Genomic DNA, 18,280 nt, shown 5'->3' with positions numbered 1-18,280 from the left:
ATAATGAGGACACACATTTAAGCCCACCCACTCTGACACTTTTGATATTTACTTTTTATGCCAATAACTGGTGAAAAGAAAACAAAGTCAAAAAAGTGGAGGTGTAGCCTAATAGAATGTTAGTACTGCATTATGAATGTGTGATGCAGGTTGGGCACTGACAAATGAGACAACACTTAGCCTAGCTATCTAAAGGGGAGGCATTTAGGATGAATAAAATGACAGTGGTGAAATTGAAAAGTAGGCCTGTTACACCAAAATATTAGCCATTCTATCAACATTTCAAAACAAAAATCTGTGAATCTGTACAATGTATGGTGAATTAAGATTAAAAGCAGGCAATTATATTATTCAATACTTTTTTTGTAGACCATACAGCAGTGCCTTCAGAATGTATTCACACCCCTTTACTTTTTCCACATTTTGTTGCATTACAGCCTGAATTTAAAATGGAAAGAATTGAGATTTTGTGTCACTGGCCTTAATAAATTCACACAATACCCCATAATGTCAAAGTGGAATTATGTTTTTAGAAATGTTTACAAATTAATTAAAAATTAAAAGCTGAAATGTCTTGAGTCAACAAGTATTCAAGCCCTTTGTTATGGCAAGCCTAAATAAGTTCAGGAGTAAAAATGTGCTTAACAAGTCACATAATAACTTGCATGGACTCACTCTGTGTGCAGTAATAGTGTTTAACATGAGTTTTGAATGACTACCTCATCTCTGTACCCCACACATACAATTATCTGTAAGGTCCCTCAGTCGAGCCCCCAATTTAATCAATTTTGAATTCAGGCTGTAACACAACAAATGTGGAATAAGTCAAGGGATATGAATACTCAGTTGCAGAATGAGAAATCCATCAAAAGAATAACAAGCACCCCATCATCTGGTGAAAATAAGGCACTACCTATAGACTAACTCAGTGGACATCTACATTAGACTATTTTCTAAAGGCTGTATGTATTTTGTATCTGTACCAGGAGTCAACTGGGGAGTCAATTGTCAAATTAATTAACTGAGTTTTACTGTGTAAATAGTGATCAAACTAGATTTTTTACAGGGGATTTTAAAATCTTGGTGACTTTAAATAGATAAATATTGGTAGCCTAACAATTTGAAATTGAATCAAAAAATGACTGCATCTATCCTATTTGAGACATGTTCTCATCATGAAATAGATTACTCTCTCATAGCAAAGTACAAGCGTGCGCTCTTAAATGGAGCAGGAGGATCTTAGGATCTTACCTTCAAACCAACTACTCAATTGATCATGTGATCAAGATCAGGACCCCAGCTGAAGGTCCCCTGAGGTAACCACGGATGATGACATTGAAGACCCCAGAATTCTATCGCCAAGGCCATTTGAGGAGGAGAATGATCAGACTGCTTTAGTTAACTGTAGCGATGTTGCGTTCCTCAACAGCACAGACCAGCCTGCTCTCCTTGATGCTATGGGCACACACTGAATACACAAGGCAGATGACATCCTTGTCAAAAATCCATTGATCATCATAACTTTATAGCCCCATATATCATCTCTCTCCTGTCAAATGCTCACCATTTCTGATCATATTTTTTATTTAATTTCCATTCCAAAATCTCCATTAAATCAACTACCTCATTCCTATCCTGACAGCAACTAATCCCAGGAAATACCAATGCAAACACTTTGCATGCAGCCTAAGAGGCAGGGCTTTATACTGTACGATCTTAAGGTAACCATTAGGATGCAGTCTCATCATCCCTCCCAGTGCAACGTCAGCTGCAGAGTTGGGAGGAAACCAGGAAACCATTATGTCAGGGAAAAATGTCCAGTCACTGGTATTCATTAAACCGAAATTATGCAATTTCATTTAGAGAATCAATCTAGAGTCTAGTGAAATTGACCTATCCTTTCCATGTGCATGACTGTACAGGCCCCCTTAAGATTGTATCTTTCCCACTTATTGATCTGACCATGATGCAACCTCTTTGTGGAACAGGGATGGGTCAGTCTGCATCCATTTATACCATACACTAATATTCTTAAACTTGATATACCCTTTACCTTATATCAAAATGATCCACCACTCATTGGGCTATGTTCAATACTGAATGACAAATAATTATATTTGATTGATTACCAGCATGGCCATGAGAAGACTGGTGTCAGTCAGTCAACACTGATACACAATGTGTAGCCTATTGCAGCCTACATCTACAGCTCTTATATTTGGAATATTTGGAGATGGAAAGCTATTAGAATGTAACCCAAAGAGGAAAGAAGAAGATCCATAATTGTATTTAGGCTACAATTGTAGCAGTTCTAAGCGAAATATATGGCAAATGAATGAACATCAAAAGATGGCAATATGAGATCATCTGAGATTTGACAACAGACAACAGACACCCTGGGAGGCGGGACATGATTGCTGTCTTGCTCAGTGATTCGCCACTCCATGGAGGCGGTGTCCACATGCGCTCGTTTGCCATTGGTCCTGGAAAAAGACCGTGCCCAAGTGTTGCGTTAGCTTTGACTGGATAGTGTGAATGACACATTGTAGAAACTCGTGTTCACACCGCATGTGGCGCAACGGAGAGAGGAGGCGTAAACAGCAGAGAATCGCGTAGCTAGGTAGCTAGCTAAGTAAAGTGAGTAATACAAACATGTAACGGCGATATTTTAATTATAAAAGGTCGATGTTATTATGTCCGACTTTAGTTAAAGTGTCAAACTTAGAAGCGCCATAAAATACATCTCCGAAATCATGTGTTTTTATTGCGATGTGGCTTGCTGGGTGAAGTCCGCTAACGCGGATAGCATTAGCCTCTTCTACTGGGTCTGTGTGGCCTAACGTTGTTGTCGTTGGCTAGCTAACTACTACGATGTGGTTCGTTATGCGCGGGAAATTAGCCCTATTAAAATTAGAATTTTGCCTAGTTAAAATTGGGCCGATTAATGTGTCTAGCAATATACTATTGAAACGAACTATTTGTGAATGTGGTTGATCACTTCCATTTTGATAAATGTTGTATGGCTGCGACGCGGCCTAGTAATGCCTCATTCAAAACTGCAGAGGTGGTGCTAGCATTTTTCTTCAGCCAGCAGCTGCTGTTATATCAACGTGACAAGGCCAGAAAGCCTCATGCACCGTTCATGCTTTTACCGAAGATAACGACCCTTTAATGGATCTCTCTAAATAGTAACTCTGTATATCTAATTTTCAGGGAGAATAAGCCTTATTTTGCAGTTAACCAGGTTTGTGTGCACTAGGTACCATCGCCAATCAACTGGCCAGACGTGACATGTTTCATTACTGTAGCCAACTACCGTGTTACTAGTTAGGTAGGCTGGCTGGCTAGCTACACTAGTATTGTAGGGTAGGCACGTTTAATAGTTTATGCCCGCATGTCAGCTTGGTCTAGTAGGTAGCCATGGCCAAACCACCGTAGTATTGAAGGTACCTCGAAATGTTAATTCATTACCCCCTTATTGGCACATTCATAACATCCTGCACGTGGCTAACTTCTGAAATTGTATTTGCGCTAGCTACCTTGTATACAAGAAACTGCCAATTTTCGAGTGCTGGTATTCCAGCTCCACCATAACCAGCCACTACTAAGTTACTTATTAATCTATGTAGTTACAGTAACTACATTTGTACATGGCTTTGTGCTTTTGCTGCCTTTCAGCAAACACTTGTCTTGGGGGAAAGTGTAATGGACAGAGAAACTGTGATTTCCGTGCCTTTAGCAATGGCTGAATGTGGACAACATAGCAAGGTTAGATATTGTAAATATAGCTAGTATTGGCTCTGAATTAACATACTTTAATTATTTTCAGAGACCAATTAATTCATGCTTGTCACACGTGTACTTTAATACCAGCAGACCATTTGCCTATAACTAATTGAAAGGCCAATAGTGACAGGTGGCATACTGAGCCTTCTTTTCAACATTTTATAATAGTAGCCACCAGCTAGCCAGATACCAGGGCTTACTACTCAAGCTAGCACATGGTTGAGTCAGGAACAAGCCATTGATCTGCCCAGCTTTTATTAGACAACCCTGACCTTTGCCTCTACTGTGTTGAATTGTGTCTACCATGCCCTTAGAATTCCTGCCTCCTTTGAAATTACTAGACTGTGATTTCAGTTTCCAATAAGTCATTTCTGTTTTCTCTGCAGATTATGGAGATGAGCAGCAGCGAGTGCTTCCGATGTGGCCGTCCTGGGCATTGGATCAAGAACTGTCCCGAAGCTGGAGGGCGTGGCCGCGGCAGGGGCAGAGGAAGAGGAAAGGGTACTTTTCTTGTTTTTGGGACACTCACCAATTGTGTAAAACTGGTTTGTCAATCAGAGACAAATGACCAATTCTAAGCAGCTGCCTTAATCTTGCTGAGCACAAAGGTCTTGTCCCATGGGGAATAACCTCAGTGTTATCAGGGGCTCTCAGTCATATCACTTCGTTATCACAGGGATATCAAAACGATGAAGCACGGTTGTCTTAATCACATAAATTACTTTATTCTAGGGATTTAGTTCACAAGCGCCTAGGTCGCAATGTCAACGTAGCTGACATGGCAGCAAAACGATGCATGTTCCTCCTCAGTTAGTTGCCCGTGTTCTTTTCACAAATGAGTGTAGAGTAAACCTCTGGGTCACCTTTCTTTTTCTAGATCTGTTCTGCTATCGCTGTGGAGAGCAAGGTCACATTGCCAGGGACTGTGAACAGACCGAGGATGGTGAGACTGATTTTCATTCCTTTAGTGAATGCTAAGTACATGCAAATGGTTTTGTCAATACAATTCCTACACGTTTTTGTAACTTTAAACTTGTAGCTCTAGTATGGACTTGTTCAGCTTTGCAGTGAGCAATAGTTGTAGCTTTCTCGTGACTCACTATGTACTGGGTCCTGCTGTCAGGATCTGGGGACACACGGGATTTCAGAATGTTTATTACATGTTATAAGTATTGTACAACACATTCTTGTTGGTTGAATAATAATGGTGTTTGGAAGATGTGCATTAATTGTTGATAGCCATGCCATTGTTAATTGCTTTTGTATTTCGGACAATTCCATATTCATTTATAGAACAGATCTTTAACATGCTGTTTTTTTTTTATATTTCTCCTCAGCCTGCTACAACTGCCACAGGAGTGGCCATATTTCCCGTGACTGCAAGGAGCCCAAAAAGGAGAGGGAGCAGTGTTGCTACAGCTGTGGCAAGGCCGGCCATGTGGCCCGCGACTGTGACCATGCCAACGAGCAGAAGTGCTATTCCTGCGGAGGCTTTGGCCACATCCAGAAACTTTGCGATAAAGTCAAATGTTACAGGTGAGTGACCACACAGCCACGTTTTTTCACAAAAAATACTTATGCAAACACATGGTACCGACTCATACTTGCATGTTCCCATGTACAGAGCAAACTTCACTAACAACTGCTGAAAGCACAAACACAATGCGTTTCGACAAGTCTTCTCAAGAGTGACGTGCAGTCTCTGGTACCCCCTTCTTTTGGGGACATAAATGGTTTTACTGTAGTCTTTAGTTATAGTCATGTATCACCTAATTGGCAAGCTTTCAAGTAGTTGTGCTGTATGTCTAGATTGATGAATGTTTGTGCTGTGTATATGGTCCTTCCGCTTTTTAAGAGTTAGCAAAAACCATTGCTTTGGCAGCCATTTGCAGTTTAGTTCGCCAGAGCCATGCAAATGTTAACTCTTATGCTTGGGCGACTGAAATCGTAATGTGTTCCCTCCTCTCCCCAGGTGTGGCGAGATCGGCCATGTGGCTGTGCAGTGCAGCAAAGCCAGTGAGGTGAACTGCTACAAATGCGGCAACACCGGCCACCTGGCGAAAGAGTGCACCATCGAAGCCACCGCATAATCAGTGCCCTTTGTTGCCCCTCCTATTTTTCCTGATTGATGGTTGGTTGTATTATTTTCTCTGAATCCTCTTCACCGGCCAAAGGTTGGCTGACAGAGGCTAGTCCCGGGCCAGTGAGCCTCTCGACATGTAATAAGAAGAAAGGGGTAAAAAAAAATATCTTTCTGCATTCAATACAAAAAATGTTTGTTTAGTTTGGTAGCGGTGTTATGTATAATGCTTTGTTGAAGAACCCCCTTTCCAAGCCACTGGTGAACAGAGATGAATGAATGGGATATAGAGGAGCTCTGGGCTTATGGAAAGTGAGTCTCAGTAAGAAGGGAGTAAAAAGAAACCTGGACTTCCATGTATGGTTATTTTTTTGGTTTGTTTTAGTGAGATAACATATGAGTTGGCCAAGAGAGTATGACAGGGGAAACGGTTCCCAACATATGATCCATCTGCATCTGGGCCCTACAAGCAGCTAAGTGCCGGGCGATAACATAAACGACATGTTATATCGATAAATGCGTTACATTTTGGAGGAATTGAAAGAATATTAAGTTCTTTTATATAAAAAAAATATATATATAATTGTTTACAATTTAAAGGAGTATTGGTAAATAGTCCAAGGTAGACGTTTCCCCCAAAACGAATTTGGAAACTTTTACCTTGGAGGAAAAATGTGCATCAAGAACACAGTTGTCAGATCATCAGAATTAGCAGTTATTTGGGAGTGGAGAATGTTTTCACAGAAATCAAATGTTATTTTTGTACAATATCACTTAGACTACTGTAAAAAGACCATTTGCTTGTACTCAGTTTTTAAGTCGGAAGGAAAATGCAACTGAAGTCCTAGAACATAGAAATGTAATTTTAAACTATCAATAAAGCTGGAGGAGCACGGGGAGGATGATTGTTTGCATTTCTTTCTATGCTTATAATATTTATCCTAAGTCTTGTATTGCTACTTTCTTCAAAGTAGTTATGTTTTTCAGCAGTTATGAGGCTAAAACTAACTTTGTCATGTTGAACATCTTAAAACAACCCTGCCCTAGAAATGTCCTTTAACATTTTTGAAATTCACTTACAAAGAAAGTAATTGCTTGTGGGTAGCCCCAGACATTGCCAGCAGTTACAGTGCAGGATTTAGCAAGCACAGCAGACTTTTCTTCCCAGAGAGAATGTAGAACAGGTTGTGCCAAACTGCATAGGGAATCCTCCTGTCATCTCTAAACCATTGGCTCAGATTTCCATGTCAAATACCCCTCGGGTGGCACTTGCAGTGTAAATTTAGCCAACCTATATATAAAGACCCACTTGGGCCTCCGCTTTCCAGTTGTCAATTTTGCAGTTAGTTCAGCCCTTATTTGGTCTCCTGTCATTAACAGAACATGTATATAACTATTGAAACATCGATATGGATTAAGTCAAAACAATTGTTTTAATTTGGTGCAGTGGTGAAACGTGCAGTAGATTCCTCAATCTATGCCCATACAGATTATGTCCAGTAGCCTTGCCGTTGCTTTTCCCGTGCATTTCTATCGCTCAACCTGATGTTCAAAATGGCAGCAGGGGCCGCAGTCTAGTTTTGCCGCTGTTGACGACTTTCAACAGTCTGCATAATGAAGATAAAGGCCCTCCTACTTCTCCTATGTCGTCATTTAGGCTTGCACAGAAAGAAATACATACTGGAGAAAATTGGAGGAAAACTAGCCCAACTGAACAGCCAGCTCAGCCCAAGCCGGCTTTTTTATTCGGGGCTTCATTGTTTTTCGGTCCCCGGTGAAATTAGGAGGAGATGAGGCGACTCCTGCCGTTTTACCGGGCTCTGAACGCCCTGTGTAACAGACAAGTCAAGCGAAGAGCTGGATTTGCCGGTTCTCAGTGCGGGTTTAGCGGAACCGTGTCTGATAGCAAGGTACGATTTGAACTGCAGCTGTTGCTTCCAAATTAATTCTGCACTGTCCGTTGATACATTGTAGACGTCTGGCAATTAATACATTGTAGCCAAATGTTTCCTTGTAATACGAGGCACACCAAAATGTAGCATTGCAGAGGTAACTTTTTGGATGCGCGCTTTGTGTCCGAATGTTACTGCCTCTAGGGGAGCAGACTTGTGAGGGCAACTATCCTAAATCCAAGATGTGTGGGTATTTTATTGATACATAAATCCACAACCCATAGTCAATTTTGATTTAATGTAGACAAATGTTGCACATTTTAATTGTGGTAAACTGGCCAGTATAAGACAATCAGATGATTTTCCATAATATGTCAAAACAACGTCCCCTTTGTTTATGCCAAATCGCAGTCTTGAGTCGATGCAGTATGCTGAGGTTTTGTAGCTTTCAATGCGGATGTTTTAGCCTCTGATGATGCATTTTGATGTGTCATTCCCAGGGCTCGTCGTCTGCCTTTGATTACACACTGTTCTTAGCAGTCAATTCTGCATCACTCATCTTGTAATGTAGACTACAATGAATTGGAATACATCTCGTTTTTTCCTCTCTAAATAATACATTTACATTTTAGTCATTTAGCAGACGCTCTTATCCAGAGCGACTTACAGTTAGTGAGTGCATACATTATTATTTTTATTTTTTTCATACTGGCCCCCCGTGGGAAACGAACCCACAACCCTGGCGTTGCAAACGCCATGCTCTACCAACTGAGCTACATCCCTGCCGGCCATTCCCTCCCCTACCCTGGACGACGCTGGGCCAATTGTGCGACCGGCTACGACAGAGCCTGGATCTCTGGTCATCGGATAGGAGTCAGAGGTGCAAATACAGTGGGGTCCGGAATTATTGGATCCCTTGATAAAGATGAGCAAAAAATACTGTATAAAATAAATACAAATACTGAGCTATATTCTATGCACATTTTTATTTATTATTATATCATTTTATACTAATGCAATTGCTCAGAGGAATAGATTTTGTTTTACAAGTAATAAAAAAAATCTAAAAATGATAGGGATCCAATAATTTTGACTCGTGTTCAATACTCCAACATTGAATACTTCCTTGTGAGGATAATGACACAGCCTTTTTTCTAAAAGGTTTTATGAGATCTTAGACCATTCCACTACAGAATATTTCTAGATCCATGATATCCTTCATCTGCGCTTATGGACTGCCCTCTTCAATTCAAACCACATGTTTTCAATGGGGTTCAAGTCCAGAGACTGAGATGGCAATTGCAAAATGTTGATTTTGTAGTGTGCTGTGGTTATTGTCTTGCCGGAAGATTCACTTGCGGCCAAGTTTCAGCCTCCTGGTAAAGGCAACCAGGTTTTTGAACAATGCATATGTAGAAAATACCTCATCCCTACTGTAAAATATGTTGGTGAAGCTTTGATGTTATTGGGCTATTTTGCTTCCACTGGTCCTGGGGCAATTGTTAAGGTCAACGGCTTTATCAAGTAGCAGGGCATTTTAGCCAAAAACCTGGTTACCTCTGCCAGGATGCTGAAACTTGGTCGCAAGTGGATCTTCCAGCAAGACGATAACCCCAACCACACATCAAACTCCACAAATAAATTATTAATTGACCACATAATCTACATTTTAGCTTAGTCTTCGGACTTGAACCCCATTGAAAACGTGGTTTGAATTGAAGAGGGCAGTCCATAAGTGCAGACGAAGGATATCAAGAATCTGGAAAGATTCTGTATGGAGGAATGGTCTAAGATCCCTCCTGATGTGTTCTCCAACCTCATAAAACATTTTAGAAAAAGGCTCAGTGTCGTTATCCTCACAAGAGGAGGATGCTGGATTGAAAACAGGGGATCCAATCATTTTGATCACTATCTTTTAGAGTTAAAAAAAAATCTCTTTCTCTGAGCAATTGTATTAGTATAAAATATGTTACATTTTTTGGCACATACAATATAGCTCAGTATTTTTATTATTTATTTATACAGCATTTTCTTTGCTCATCTTTATCAAGGGATCCAATAATTCCGGACGCCACTGTATGATGCTTATTTTCTCTGTATGTGAGCTGCCTGCACAATTCACATTTCCTTCCACTTCTACCTTGAGACTGTTGTAGCCTGATCCACACCATAGCGAAACAGAACGTAAGCTCACAAGACTTCAGGATGGTCGTACAAGGCTAAGACTGTTGAGCAACACCCTGGAAATAGATGTGTTGTTACATAGCTATAGAAACTAAATAATTACTAGATGTATATTTAAAACAGAACTACACACAGGATCCTGTATCTATTCTTGTCTATCAACTCAGACCCATGGCTTGGGGATATGAAATATGTTGGGTCCTATGATATTGAGTGTAATAATTTTAAATGTTGCATGATGTCAACATTACCGTTTTTTATGTCAGCATGTAGTGATCTAGAAAGTGGAATATGAGTCACTCTCTCCCTATCCCATCCTCAGCCACGCTTTGGCCTGCTGTTTGACATTGATGGCGTGCTTGTCCGGGGAAAGATGCCCATCCCTGCTGCAAAAAAGGCCTTCCAAAAACTGGTCAACTCTCAGGGACAATTTGTGGTGCCAGTTGTTTTTGTTACCAATGCAGGGAATTGCATGCGGCAGACGAAAGCGGACCAGCTCTCTCACATCCTGGGAGTGCCTGTAAGTGTCTCGCACCTACTCACAGCTCTCTTCTGCCACACACAAACTGTAATGACTATGCCCTCATTTAATTTCGGTCCATGTGGGCAGTTAGCCGGAACAATATTGCAGTGAACAGCAGGGCAGGGAAGCGAACCTGGGTTCTCTGGTGTGAAAGGCAAACACCCTTCGCATTGCGCCAATAGGGTTTACCCACTTGGTAGGAATTGAAACATGGATCATACTGTATAGCGAGTATCGCTACAATATGTACCTTAGTGCACTCATGTTGTACATGTTAGTGTGCTACATTGTCTGTTGACTTTGAACGAGTTCTCAGCGACATGATGGAGAAATATAACCACCAGAGGTACCTAGACAATGATGTGTGTTGAATGCAGCCTTTTGACAGGACATTAAAGTGTGTGTGTGTATTGTTGCACAGTAAATCAAACTAATCATCACCTCTTGAAGATAGGTCTGCTGTAGGTCTCATACCAGTCATGCTCTGGCTCAGCCTATCTGACAGGTATTTTTCTTACCAGATCACTATGGACCAGGTGATGATGTCACACAGTCCACTGAGGATGTTCAAGAAGTACCATGACAAGTGCGTTCTGGTGTCAGGACAAGGACCCGTTCTAGATATTGCCAAAAAGTATCCTTTCGAAATATGTGTTTTCAGACATGATCAAAGCATCTGCTTGGCCTGATGAGAGAAAATATCTTCTATTTTACACACAAATGAAGTGACAAGCTAATTATAATGAATTTGCTATGCGTTGGTGTAATACTTAACCATGTTAAGCTTGGGCTTCCAGAATGTGGTCAGTATCGACATGCTGAGAGAGTCATTTCCTCTTCTGGACATGGTGGACCACAACAGACGACCCAAAGTGCCAGTGAGTCTGTATACATCAAGATCCATAGACAGGCTATATTTCAGAGTCTTTCCTAAGCATGTTCAATTTTTTATTTTCAGTCCAGTCAAATTGCCAACCTTCCCACAGTAGAAGGTAAGAGCTTGTGAACAGATACTCTTCTTCTGATTGATCTTGTTATTGAACTGTCACAGTAATTGCATATCATATCCATCATATTCCAATTATTTTCTCTTCCCGGTCCAGCTGTTATTCTGTTTGGGGAGCCCATCCGATGGGAGACCAACCTCCAGCTGATAATTGATATCCTGTTGACCAATGGGAACCTAAGCGGAGCCCACCAGAGCCAGAAGCTGCCCCATCTCCCCCTGCTGGCCTGCAACATGGACCTCATGTGGATGGCCGAGGCCCAGTCTCCACGGTAACCACAGTGACTTAAAGCTGTTATTGAAATGTGGTGAATAGGCCGATATGAATAGACTGAAAGACATTTGTTTTTTCACCATAGAATCTATTCATGTCCTGGATGCAAAATGGGACCTAGCTCATTGAAGTCTGGCCTTCAAGAAAAGCTGTTGAATGAGCTTAGTTTACTTTTTGTTTAATTTTGCTTCTGTACATCATGTAAACTCCAGGTTTGGTCATGGGACGTTCCTGGTGTGCCTGGAGAACATCTATAAGAAAATAACAGGTAAAGAGGTGAAGTACAAGGCTCTGATGGGGAAGCCCAGTGAACTGACCTACCACTTTGCTGAGTACCTTATCAGAGGCCAGGCTGTGGAGAGAAACTGGACACAGCCCATCACCTCCCTCTATGCTATTGGGTAAGACACCTGTCATCTCACTGTTTACAGCAAACATTTATTTTACGGGAAAGATACTAGGTTACAAATGGGTAATCACACAATGATAAATGGAAAAACTTGTTTGTTCTTTTGGGTTTCAAGGCACAGCTAGACTGTCGCTACAGTAGATGCTATATGCTGATGTACATGATGATGCTATATGCTGATGTCCATAAAGATGCTACAGTGGGGGAAAAAAGTATTTAGTCAGCCACCAATTGTGCAAGTTCTCCCACTTAAAAAGATGAGAGAGGCCTGTAATTTTCATCATAGGTACACGTCAACTATGACAGACAAAATGAGAAAAAATTCCAGAAAATCACATTGTAGGATTTTTAATGAATTTATTTGCAAATTATGGTGGAAAATAAGTATTTGGTCAATAACAAAAGTTTCTCAATACTTTGTTATATACCCTTTGTTGGCAATGACACAGGTCAAACGTTTTCTGTAAGTCTTCACAAGGTTTTCACACACTGTTGCTGGTATTTTGGCCCATTCCTCCATGCAGATCTCCTCTAGAGCAGTGATGTTTTGGGGCTGTTGCTGGGCAACATGGACTTTCAACTCCCTCCAAAGATTTTCTATGGGGTTGAGATCTGGAGACTGGCTAGGCCACTCCAGGACCTTGAAATGCTTCTTACGAAGCCACTCCTTCGTTGCCCGGGCGGTGTGTTTGGGATCATTGTCATGCTGAAAGACCCAGCCACGTTTCATCTTCAATGCCCTTGCTGATGGAAGGAGGTTTTCACTCAAAATGTCACGATACATGGCCCCATTCATTCTTTCCTTTACACGGATCAGTCGTCCTGGTCCCTTTGCAGAAAAACAGCCCCAAAGCATGATGTTTCCACCCCCATAGTTCACAGTAGGTATGGTGTTCTTTGGATGCAACTCAGCATTCTTTGTCCTCCAAACACGACGAGTTGAGTTTTTATCAAAAAGTTATATTTTGGTTTCATCTGACCATATGACATTCTCCCAATCCTCTTCTGGATCATCCAAATGCACTCTAGCAAACTTCAGACGGGCCTGGACATGTACTGGCTTAAGCAGGGGGACACGTCTGGTACTGCAGGATTTGAGTCCCTGGCGGCGTAGTGTGTTACTGATAGTAGGCTTTGTTACTTTGGTCCCAGCTCTCTGCAGGTCATTCACTAGGTCCCCCCGTGTGGTTCTGGGATTTTTGCTCACCGTTCTTGTGATCATTTTGACCCCACGGGGTGAGATCTTGCGTGGAGCCCCAGATCGAGGGAGATTATCAGTGGTCTTGTATGTCTTCCATTTCCTAATAATTGCTCCCACAGTTGATTTCTTCAAACCAAGCTGCTTACCTATTGCAGATTCAGTCTTCCCAGCCTGGTGCAGGTCTACAATTTTGTTTCTGGTGTCCTTTGACAGCTCTTTGGTCTTGGCCATAGTGGAGTTTGGAGTGTGACTGTTTGAGGTTGTGGACAGGTGTCTTTTATACTGATAACAAGTTCAAACAGGTGCCATTAATACAGGTAACGAGTGGAGGACAGAGGAGCCTCTTAAAGAAGAAGTTACAGGTCTGTGAGAGCCAGAAATCTTGCTTGTTTGTAGGTGACCAAATACTTATTTTCCACCATAATTTGCAAATAAATTCATTAAAAATCTTACAATGTGATCTTCTGGATTTTTCTTTCTCAATTTGTCTGTCATAGTTGACGTGTACCTATGATGAAAATTACAGGCCTCTCTCATATTTTTAAGTGGGAGAACTTGCACAATTGGTGGTTGACTAAATACTTTTTTCCCCCACTGTATATGCTGTTGTCCATAATGATGCTATATGCTGATGTCCATGATGTGGGATGTAGTGTCTGTACTACTTGATTCCTCTCCTTGATTTCCTTTCTTTTCCTTTGCCTCTCTACTCCCTCAGGGATAACCTGATGACTGATATCTATGGGGCCAACCTCTATAACCGCTACCTGGAGGAGAGGACAAGGAGGAAGAACTCCAAAGCTGTCGCCAAGATGGCCACCGGCACGGGCGCCAACGCAGCCCTGCCCCAGGTCAACGACCACGTAGAGAACGCCTGGGAGAGCGAGCTGGCACCCCCCTCTGCCACCTCCTGCAAGTCCATCCTGGTATGCACTGGGGTGTACAACCCCCACACAGAGGTGCCCACCGACACCAACCAGTCCATCAAGGAGACTGTGTTCCACGGGCACCGTGACTTCCGCTTTGACCCGGCGCTGGTGGAGCCCGGGCACATCGTGCAGGACGTGGCTGATGCTGTGGAGCTCATCTTTGAGCAGGAGAAGTTTGTGCCTCAGTAAAGTTCTCAGATTGGTGTCGTCATGGAGACCTTAGTATAAATCTCGGTTGGTCTATGCCAGCCATAGAATTAGAATTGATTCTATTCTAATTCTATGGTTCTGCCTTTAAAAGGAGGAGGTGCTCAAATGATACAGAGCAGATCCAACCAACTGACCAATATCCATCTGTCCAGTGTTGTGCAGATTTGTTTTGCATGGTACGATGGACATGGAGATTCCCTTGGTTTTTAGCTGGGAAATACCACACACTGAGTTACTTTGGACAGTGTTTAAAACTTGTCAGGGCATTGAAGGTTCTTAATAGAGGTCATATTCAAACACATAACGGTGTAAAGTACTGTAGTGAGATTGAACTCTTATTCCTTCTGTTGTATTGTTTTATAGTGGGTTTAAAACTACTCAAGTTCAGCACAATTACCCGCTTTTAAGTAATGGCAATTTATTTTAATAAAAGCCTTATTTAATAGTATTATACTGGACGTATTTTCTTAGTTGTGATTATGTATAAAGATTATGACAGTATTTTAAATGGTTCATCTGATTTAAGTCGTCTTATATATCTTTACGACTACAATAAGTGATCAATATTTTTATGAAGTCTATGTATAGATTCCCTCACAAACTGACCATATTATGGTCTACCATACATTTTGTCTGTTACATCTATGCATGCATGTCATGAGATAGATTTCATGCTGTACTGCAAGATCAACTATTGTTATTTAGGTTGCAATACCGTCCTTCAACTGTGCTGTCTACATTATTTCTAGCAATGTAAACCATATAACTTGTATTTGCACAGAACAAAACGATTCATTTTCATTTAATGTTACCATATCTTGCTGGGCTAGTAAACTTGCCCTTAGTTGTAAATGTACACGTTGTTGTATGCATTAGTACTTTGACTGCAGATGCAAAGACTGTATCTAGCCATTTATATTTATATAAAATATATAAATATAAGAGAAGCTCTTTTTTCATTGGTGGATTAACCATGCATTTCAGTGGGTGCATTACATGTTTTAAAAGATGTTGTCAATGTCAATATTACTTGTATGAATGAAAATAGCGTAGCTTAAAAAAGAAAAACATGCTGGCTACCTATATTTCAGTGCTGAAGATAGGCTATACAGCATGAGTTTGTTTACATGAAAACAAATGACTCCATAGGAAATAAAACCTGCTTATCTTCTTGCCATATATCCTACTGGTTTTCTTCTTTCTGTCTTCATGCACACATTTTCAGTTTCATAAGGAAATATTGTCACTACTCTTATCTGCAGTATTTGCAAATTGGACAACATATACATGTAATGGGCATAACTATCAAGAACAGGCACAGTGCAAACTTTGCACCTCGATCATGTCCATTTGAATTATGGCAAGGATATGCCTCCATCGGCACAGACAGTTGAGGGTATCTCTTCTAGGCAAGGCCCCTCTGAGGGTGATAAGTATTGTTGACAATGGCCCTCCCTTTCCTCCCAGTGTGGAATAACAGAGCAGTAAGCCAAGTTGATCTGAAATGGTTATTGGCTACATTGGTTGGTTTTGATTGATAGAAAATAGCCAAGATTTGTCAAAAAGTAGCTATGATAGCTATCGTGTTCTTTGGTAACACTTTATTTTACAGCCCATAATTACCTGGTAATTACTCAGAAACGACATGGTAACAGAATAATTACATAATAATTGCCCAGTAACAACTTTGTCACTTGAGGATTCAAGGTAACAAATACCAGGAAGAACCATTTTTATACCAAGTAATTTGTAATTAAATAGCAGTGGTAACGGGGCTGTAAAATAAAGCATGACCTGTTTTTTTGAACATGCAATAAAGTAAGAGCTCGATTCAATCCATAGAGCTGAATAGTGCAAATTGACATTTAAAGGCAATGTTCCTACATTCGCGGAGACCGCATTCACGGTAATCGCTGCATATGAAATTACCTTGCAATTTCAATCGCACTATAATGCGGCTCTTCAGCACTACGGATTGAATCAAGCCTTGATTAAAGTACTGCATGTGCATTGCAACAGTAATGTAGCAGAGGTGCATTTGAAGTAAAATGAATTAGCAACATTATATTTGTTTTACATGAGCACTTCATCCTCAATTACATGTATCTTTGTATTGGAGAGATACAGTGTACAAGTGTAAAACACATAACAATCTACTACGTAAGTACAATGGGAGACAGTAGTTCCAGAGCATGATTTTATGGGCTTCATGACAAAAAAATCTATTCAAGGCATGAGTCAGAACAGTCTGATAAACGGTATTCCAACAGAGAGCAAAACACTCAATCACCAGTTTAGGTTTTAAATCCCCAGTCATCCCATTGTCCACGACAGTCATCCCATATCTTATGTTGCCTTCATCTTTATATTGCGCTTCTTATGCAATACGTCCAGTATTTGTGGCAATATCTCCATGTTAATCAGAGGTCTCTCTGGGTCGTCTGTCCAGGTGAGAGAGGCAGAGTTCTCACTCTCCTCAGACAGAGTCCTCTGGAGCCTCCTGTGTTTGGGCTTCAGCGACCTCAGAGAGTCCGCCTCCAACCCTGCGTGTCTCTGATCGATTTCCGGAGTGAAGGTGGCCTTCTTGGCCAGCCTCTGGCCCCACAGCAGCAGGCTGATGAGCCCACACAGCATCACCCCCACCAGGATGTCATACGCCCCACCTGCACAGCTTCGCTGGGCACAGGAGAAGTAGGCATCACTGAGCTCAGTGATCGCTGTGTGTGCCACACTACTGGGGCTGGCACAGGTAGGCACCCCACCAGACACGACAGCCCTGTTCCTCCTCAGCCAGATCCTCAGGAACTGGATGCCACAGTCGCAGTGGAAAAGGTTCCTAGACAGGGTGACCCTCCTCAGGTCTTGCAGACTGTCAAAGTGCCCTGGATATACTGTGGACAGCTGGTTGTTCTGGGGGTGGAGCTCTGTGGTGTCTGGAGAGAGAGGGCACTTCCATGAGGCTCATGGAGCTGCAGTTGACATGTAGTCCTGAAGGCTGTAAAGCTGAACACCGGCAGGCTTTGGGCTGGGCTGTGCACTGGATGTGGCCAGGAGGAGCAGGATGGCTAGCCCTGAACCGAAGAGCATCCTGCAGGAGGAAAAACATGCTATATCAAATGTATACATACAGTACAGAAAAAAATGATGTGTTAGTATTTCAAATATGTTGTGGCAACATAGAGGTGTATGTAACATGTATGGATCTACTAGAAATAACAGTGATGTGGGTAAAACATATTTCCTATGGGCTGAACAGGCTCATCATGTTAAAGTGTTCAGTTGTGGTAGAGGCTTTTAAGTGAGTTTGTAATGTAGTTCTGCTGTACATTTAACCAATGAGGACCAATGTGGTATTTTCATATCCTTGGTATGAGCCTCCATAACTGCAATCAACATGCCCATTCACTTCTTATTGCTATATACCTACCATTACTGTGTCAGCAGGTAGCCTATCTGTTCTATGTAGAGTATGCTGCTACCCTGTCACAATCTTACTCCAGAGGTAAAATTACGAATTAGTGCATGTGCTGGCCTAACTTCTGACTGTACTCTACTGTATTATAGCAGTACGATCAAGTAGTAAACACTGTCTAGAAACCCATCGCACCACTAGGTGGTGCTGACACAGCTTAATCTCTATTCATGTGTGCGTCCTCCAGTGGTTAGACTGTGTATTACTGACTGTTTACTAACCATAACACAGGTCAAAACTACAGAATACTTTCCTTTTGTATTTACCTCGCTGATACATATACAACATGTATCTAAGTAGATAACACGTTCTAA

The 18,280-nt window shown here is 41.5% G+C and overlaps 2 protein-coding genes and 1 pseudogene across 3 annotated transcripts; 2 read left to right on the top strand and 1 right to left on the bottom strand.

Moving 5' to 3' along the window:
• Positions 1-2,533: 2,533 nt before the first annotated feature.
• cnbpa (CCHC-type zinc finger, nucleic acid binding protein a) lies at positions 2,534-6,765 on the top strand. Its single transcript, XM_084184788.1, has 5 exons — positions 2,534-2,637; positions 4,173-4,287; positions 4,664-4,729; positions 5,124-5,322; positions 5,759-6,765. The coding sequence occupies exons 2-5, from the start codon at positions 4,176-4,178 to the stop codon at positions 5,874-5,876; spliced, it is 495 nt and encodes a 164-aa protein (XP_084040914.1). The 5' UTR covers positions 2,534-2,637; positions 4,173-4,175; the 3' UTR covers positions 5,877-6,765.
• An 891-nt stretch (positions 6,766-7,656) lies between these two features.
• On the top strand, positions 7,657-14,699 carry LOC311147912 (haloacid dehalogenase-like hydrolase domain-containing 5; the record flags this gene model as incomplete). Its single annotated transcript, XM_084184751.1, has 8 exons — positions 7,657-7,776; positions 10,265-10,462; positions 10,987-11,099; positions 11,250-11,343; positions 11,424-11,457; positions 11,569-11,743; positions 11,958-12,146; positions 14,074-14,699. The coding sequence occupies 8 exons, from the start codon at positions 7,657-7,659 to the stop codon at positions 14,471-14,473; spliced, it is 1,323 nt and encodes a 440-aa protein (XP_084040877.1). The 3' UTR covers positions 14,474-14,699.
• Positions 14,700-14,958: 259 nt separating this feature from the next.
• LOC311147913 (platelet glycoprotein IX-like) lies at positions 14,959-17,581 on the bottom strand (annotated as a pseudogene). The gene has a single exon. The product of its transcript is annotated as a platelet glycoprotein IX-like (transcript).
• Between the last annotated feature and the right edge of the window lie 699 nt (positions 17,582-18,280).

Source organism: Coregonus lavaretus (assembly GCF_964263955.1).
Source record: "Coregonus lavaretus genome assembly, chromosome: 20".
In the NCBI taxonomy this organism is placed as follows: domain Eukaryota; kingdom Metazoa; phylum Chordata; class Actinopteri; order Salmoniformes; family Salmonidae; genus Coregonus; species Coregonus lavaretus.
The sequence above is the reverse complement of the archived record's forward strand: the minus strand, read 5'-3'. Positions and strand labels throughout refer to the sequence as shown.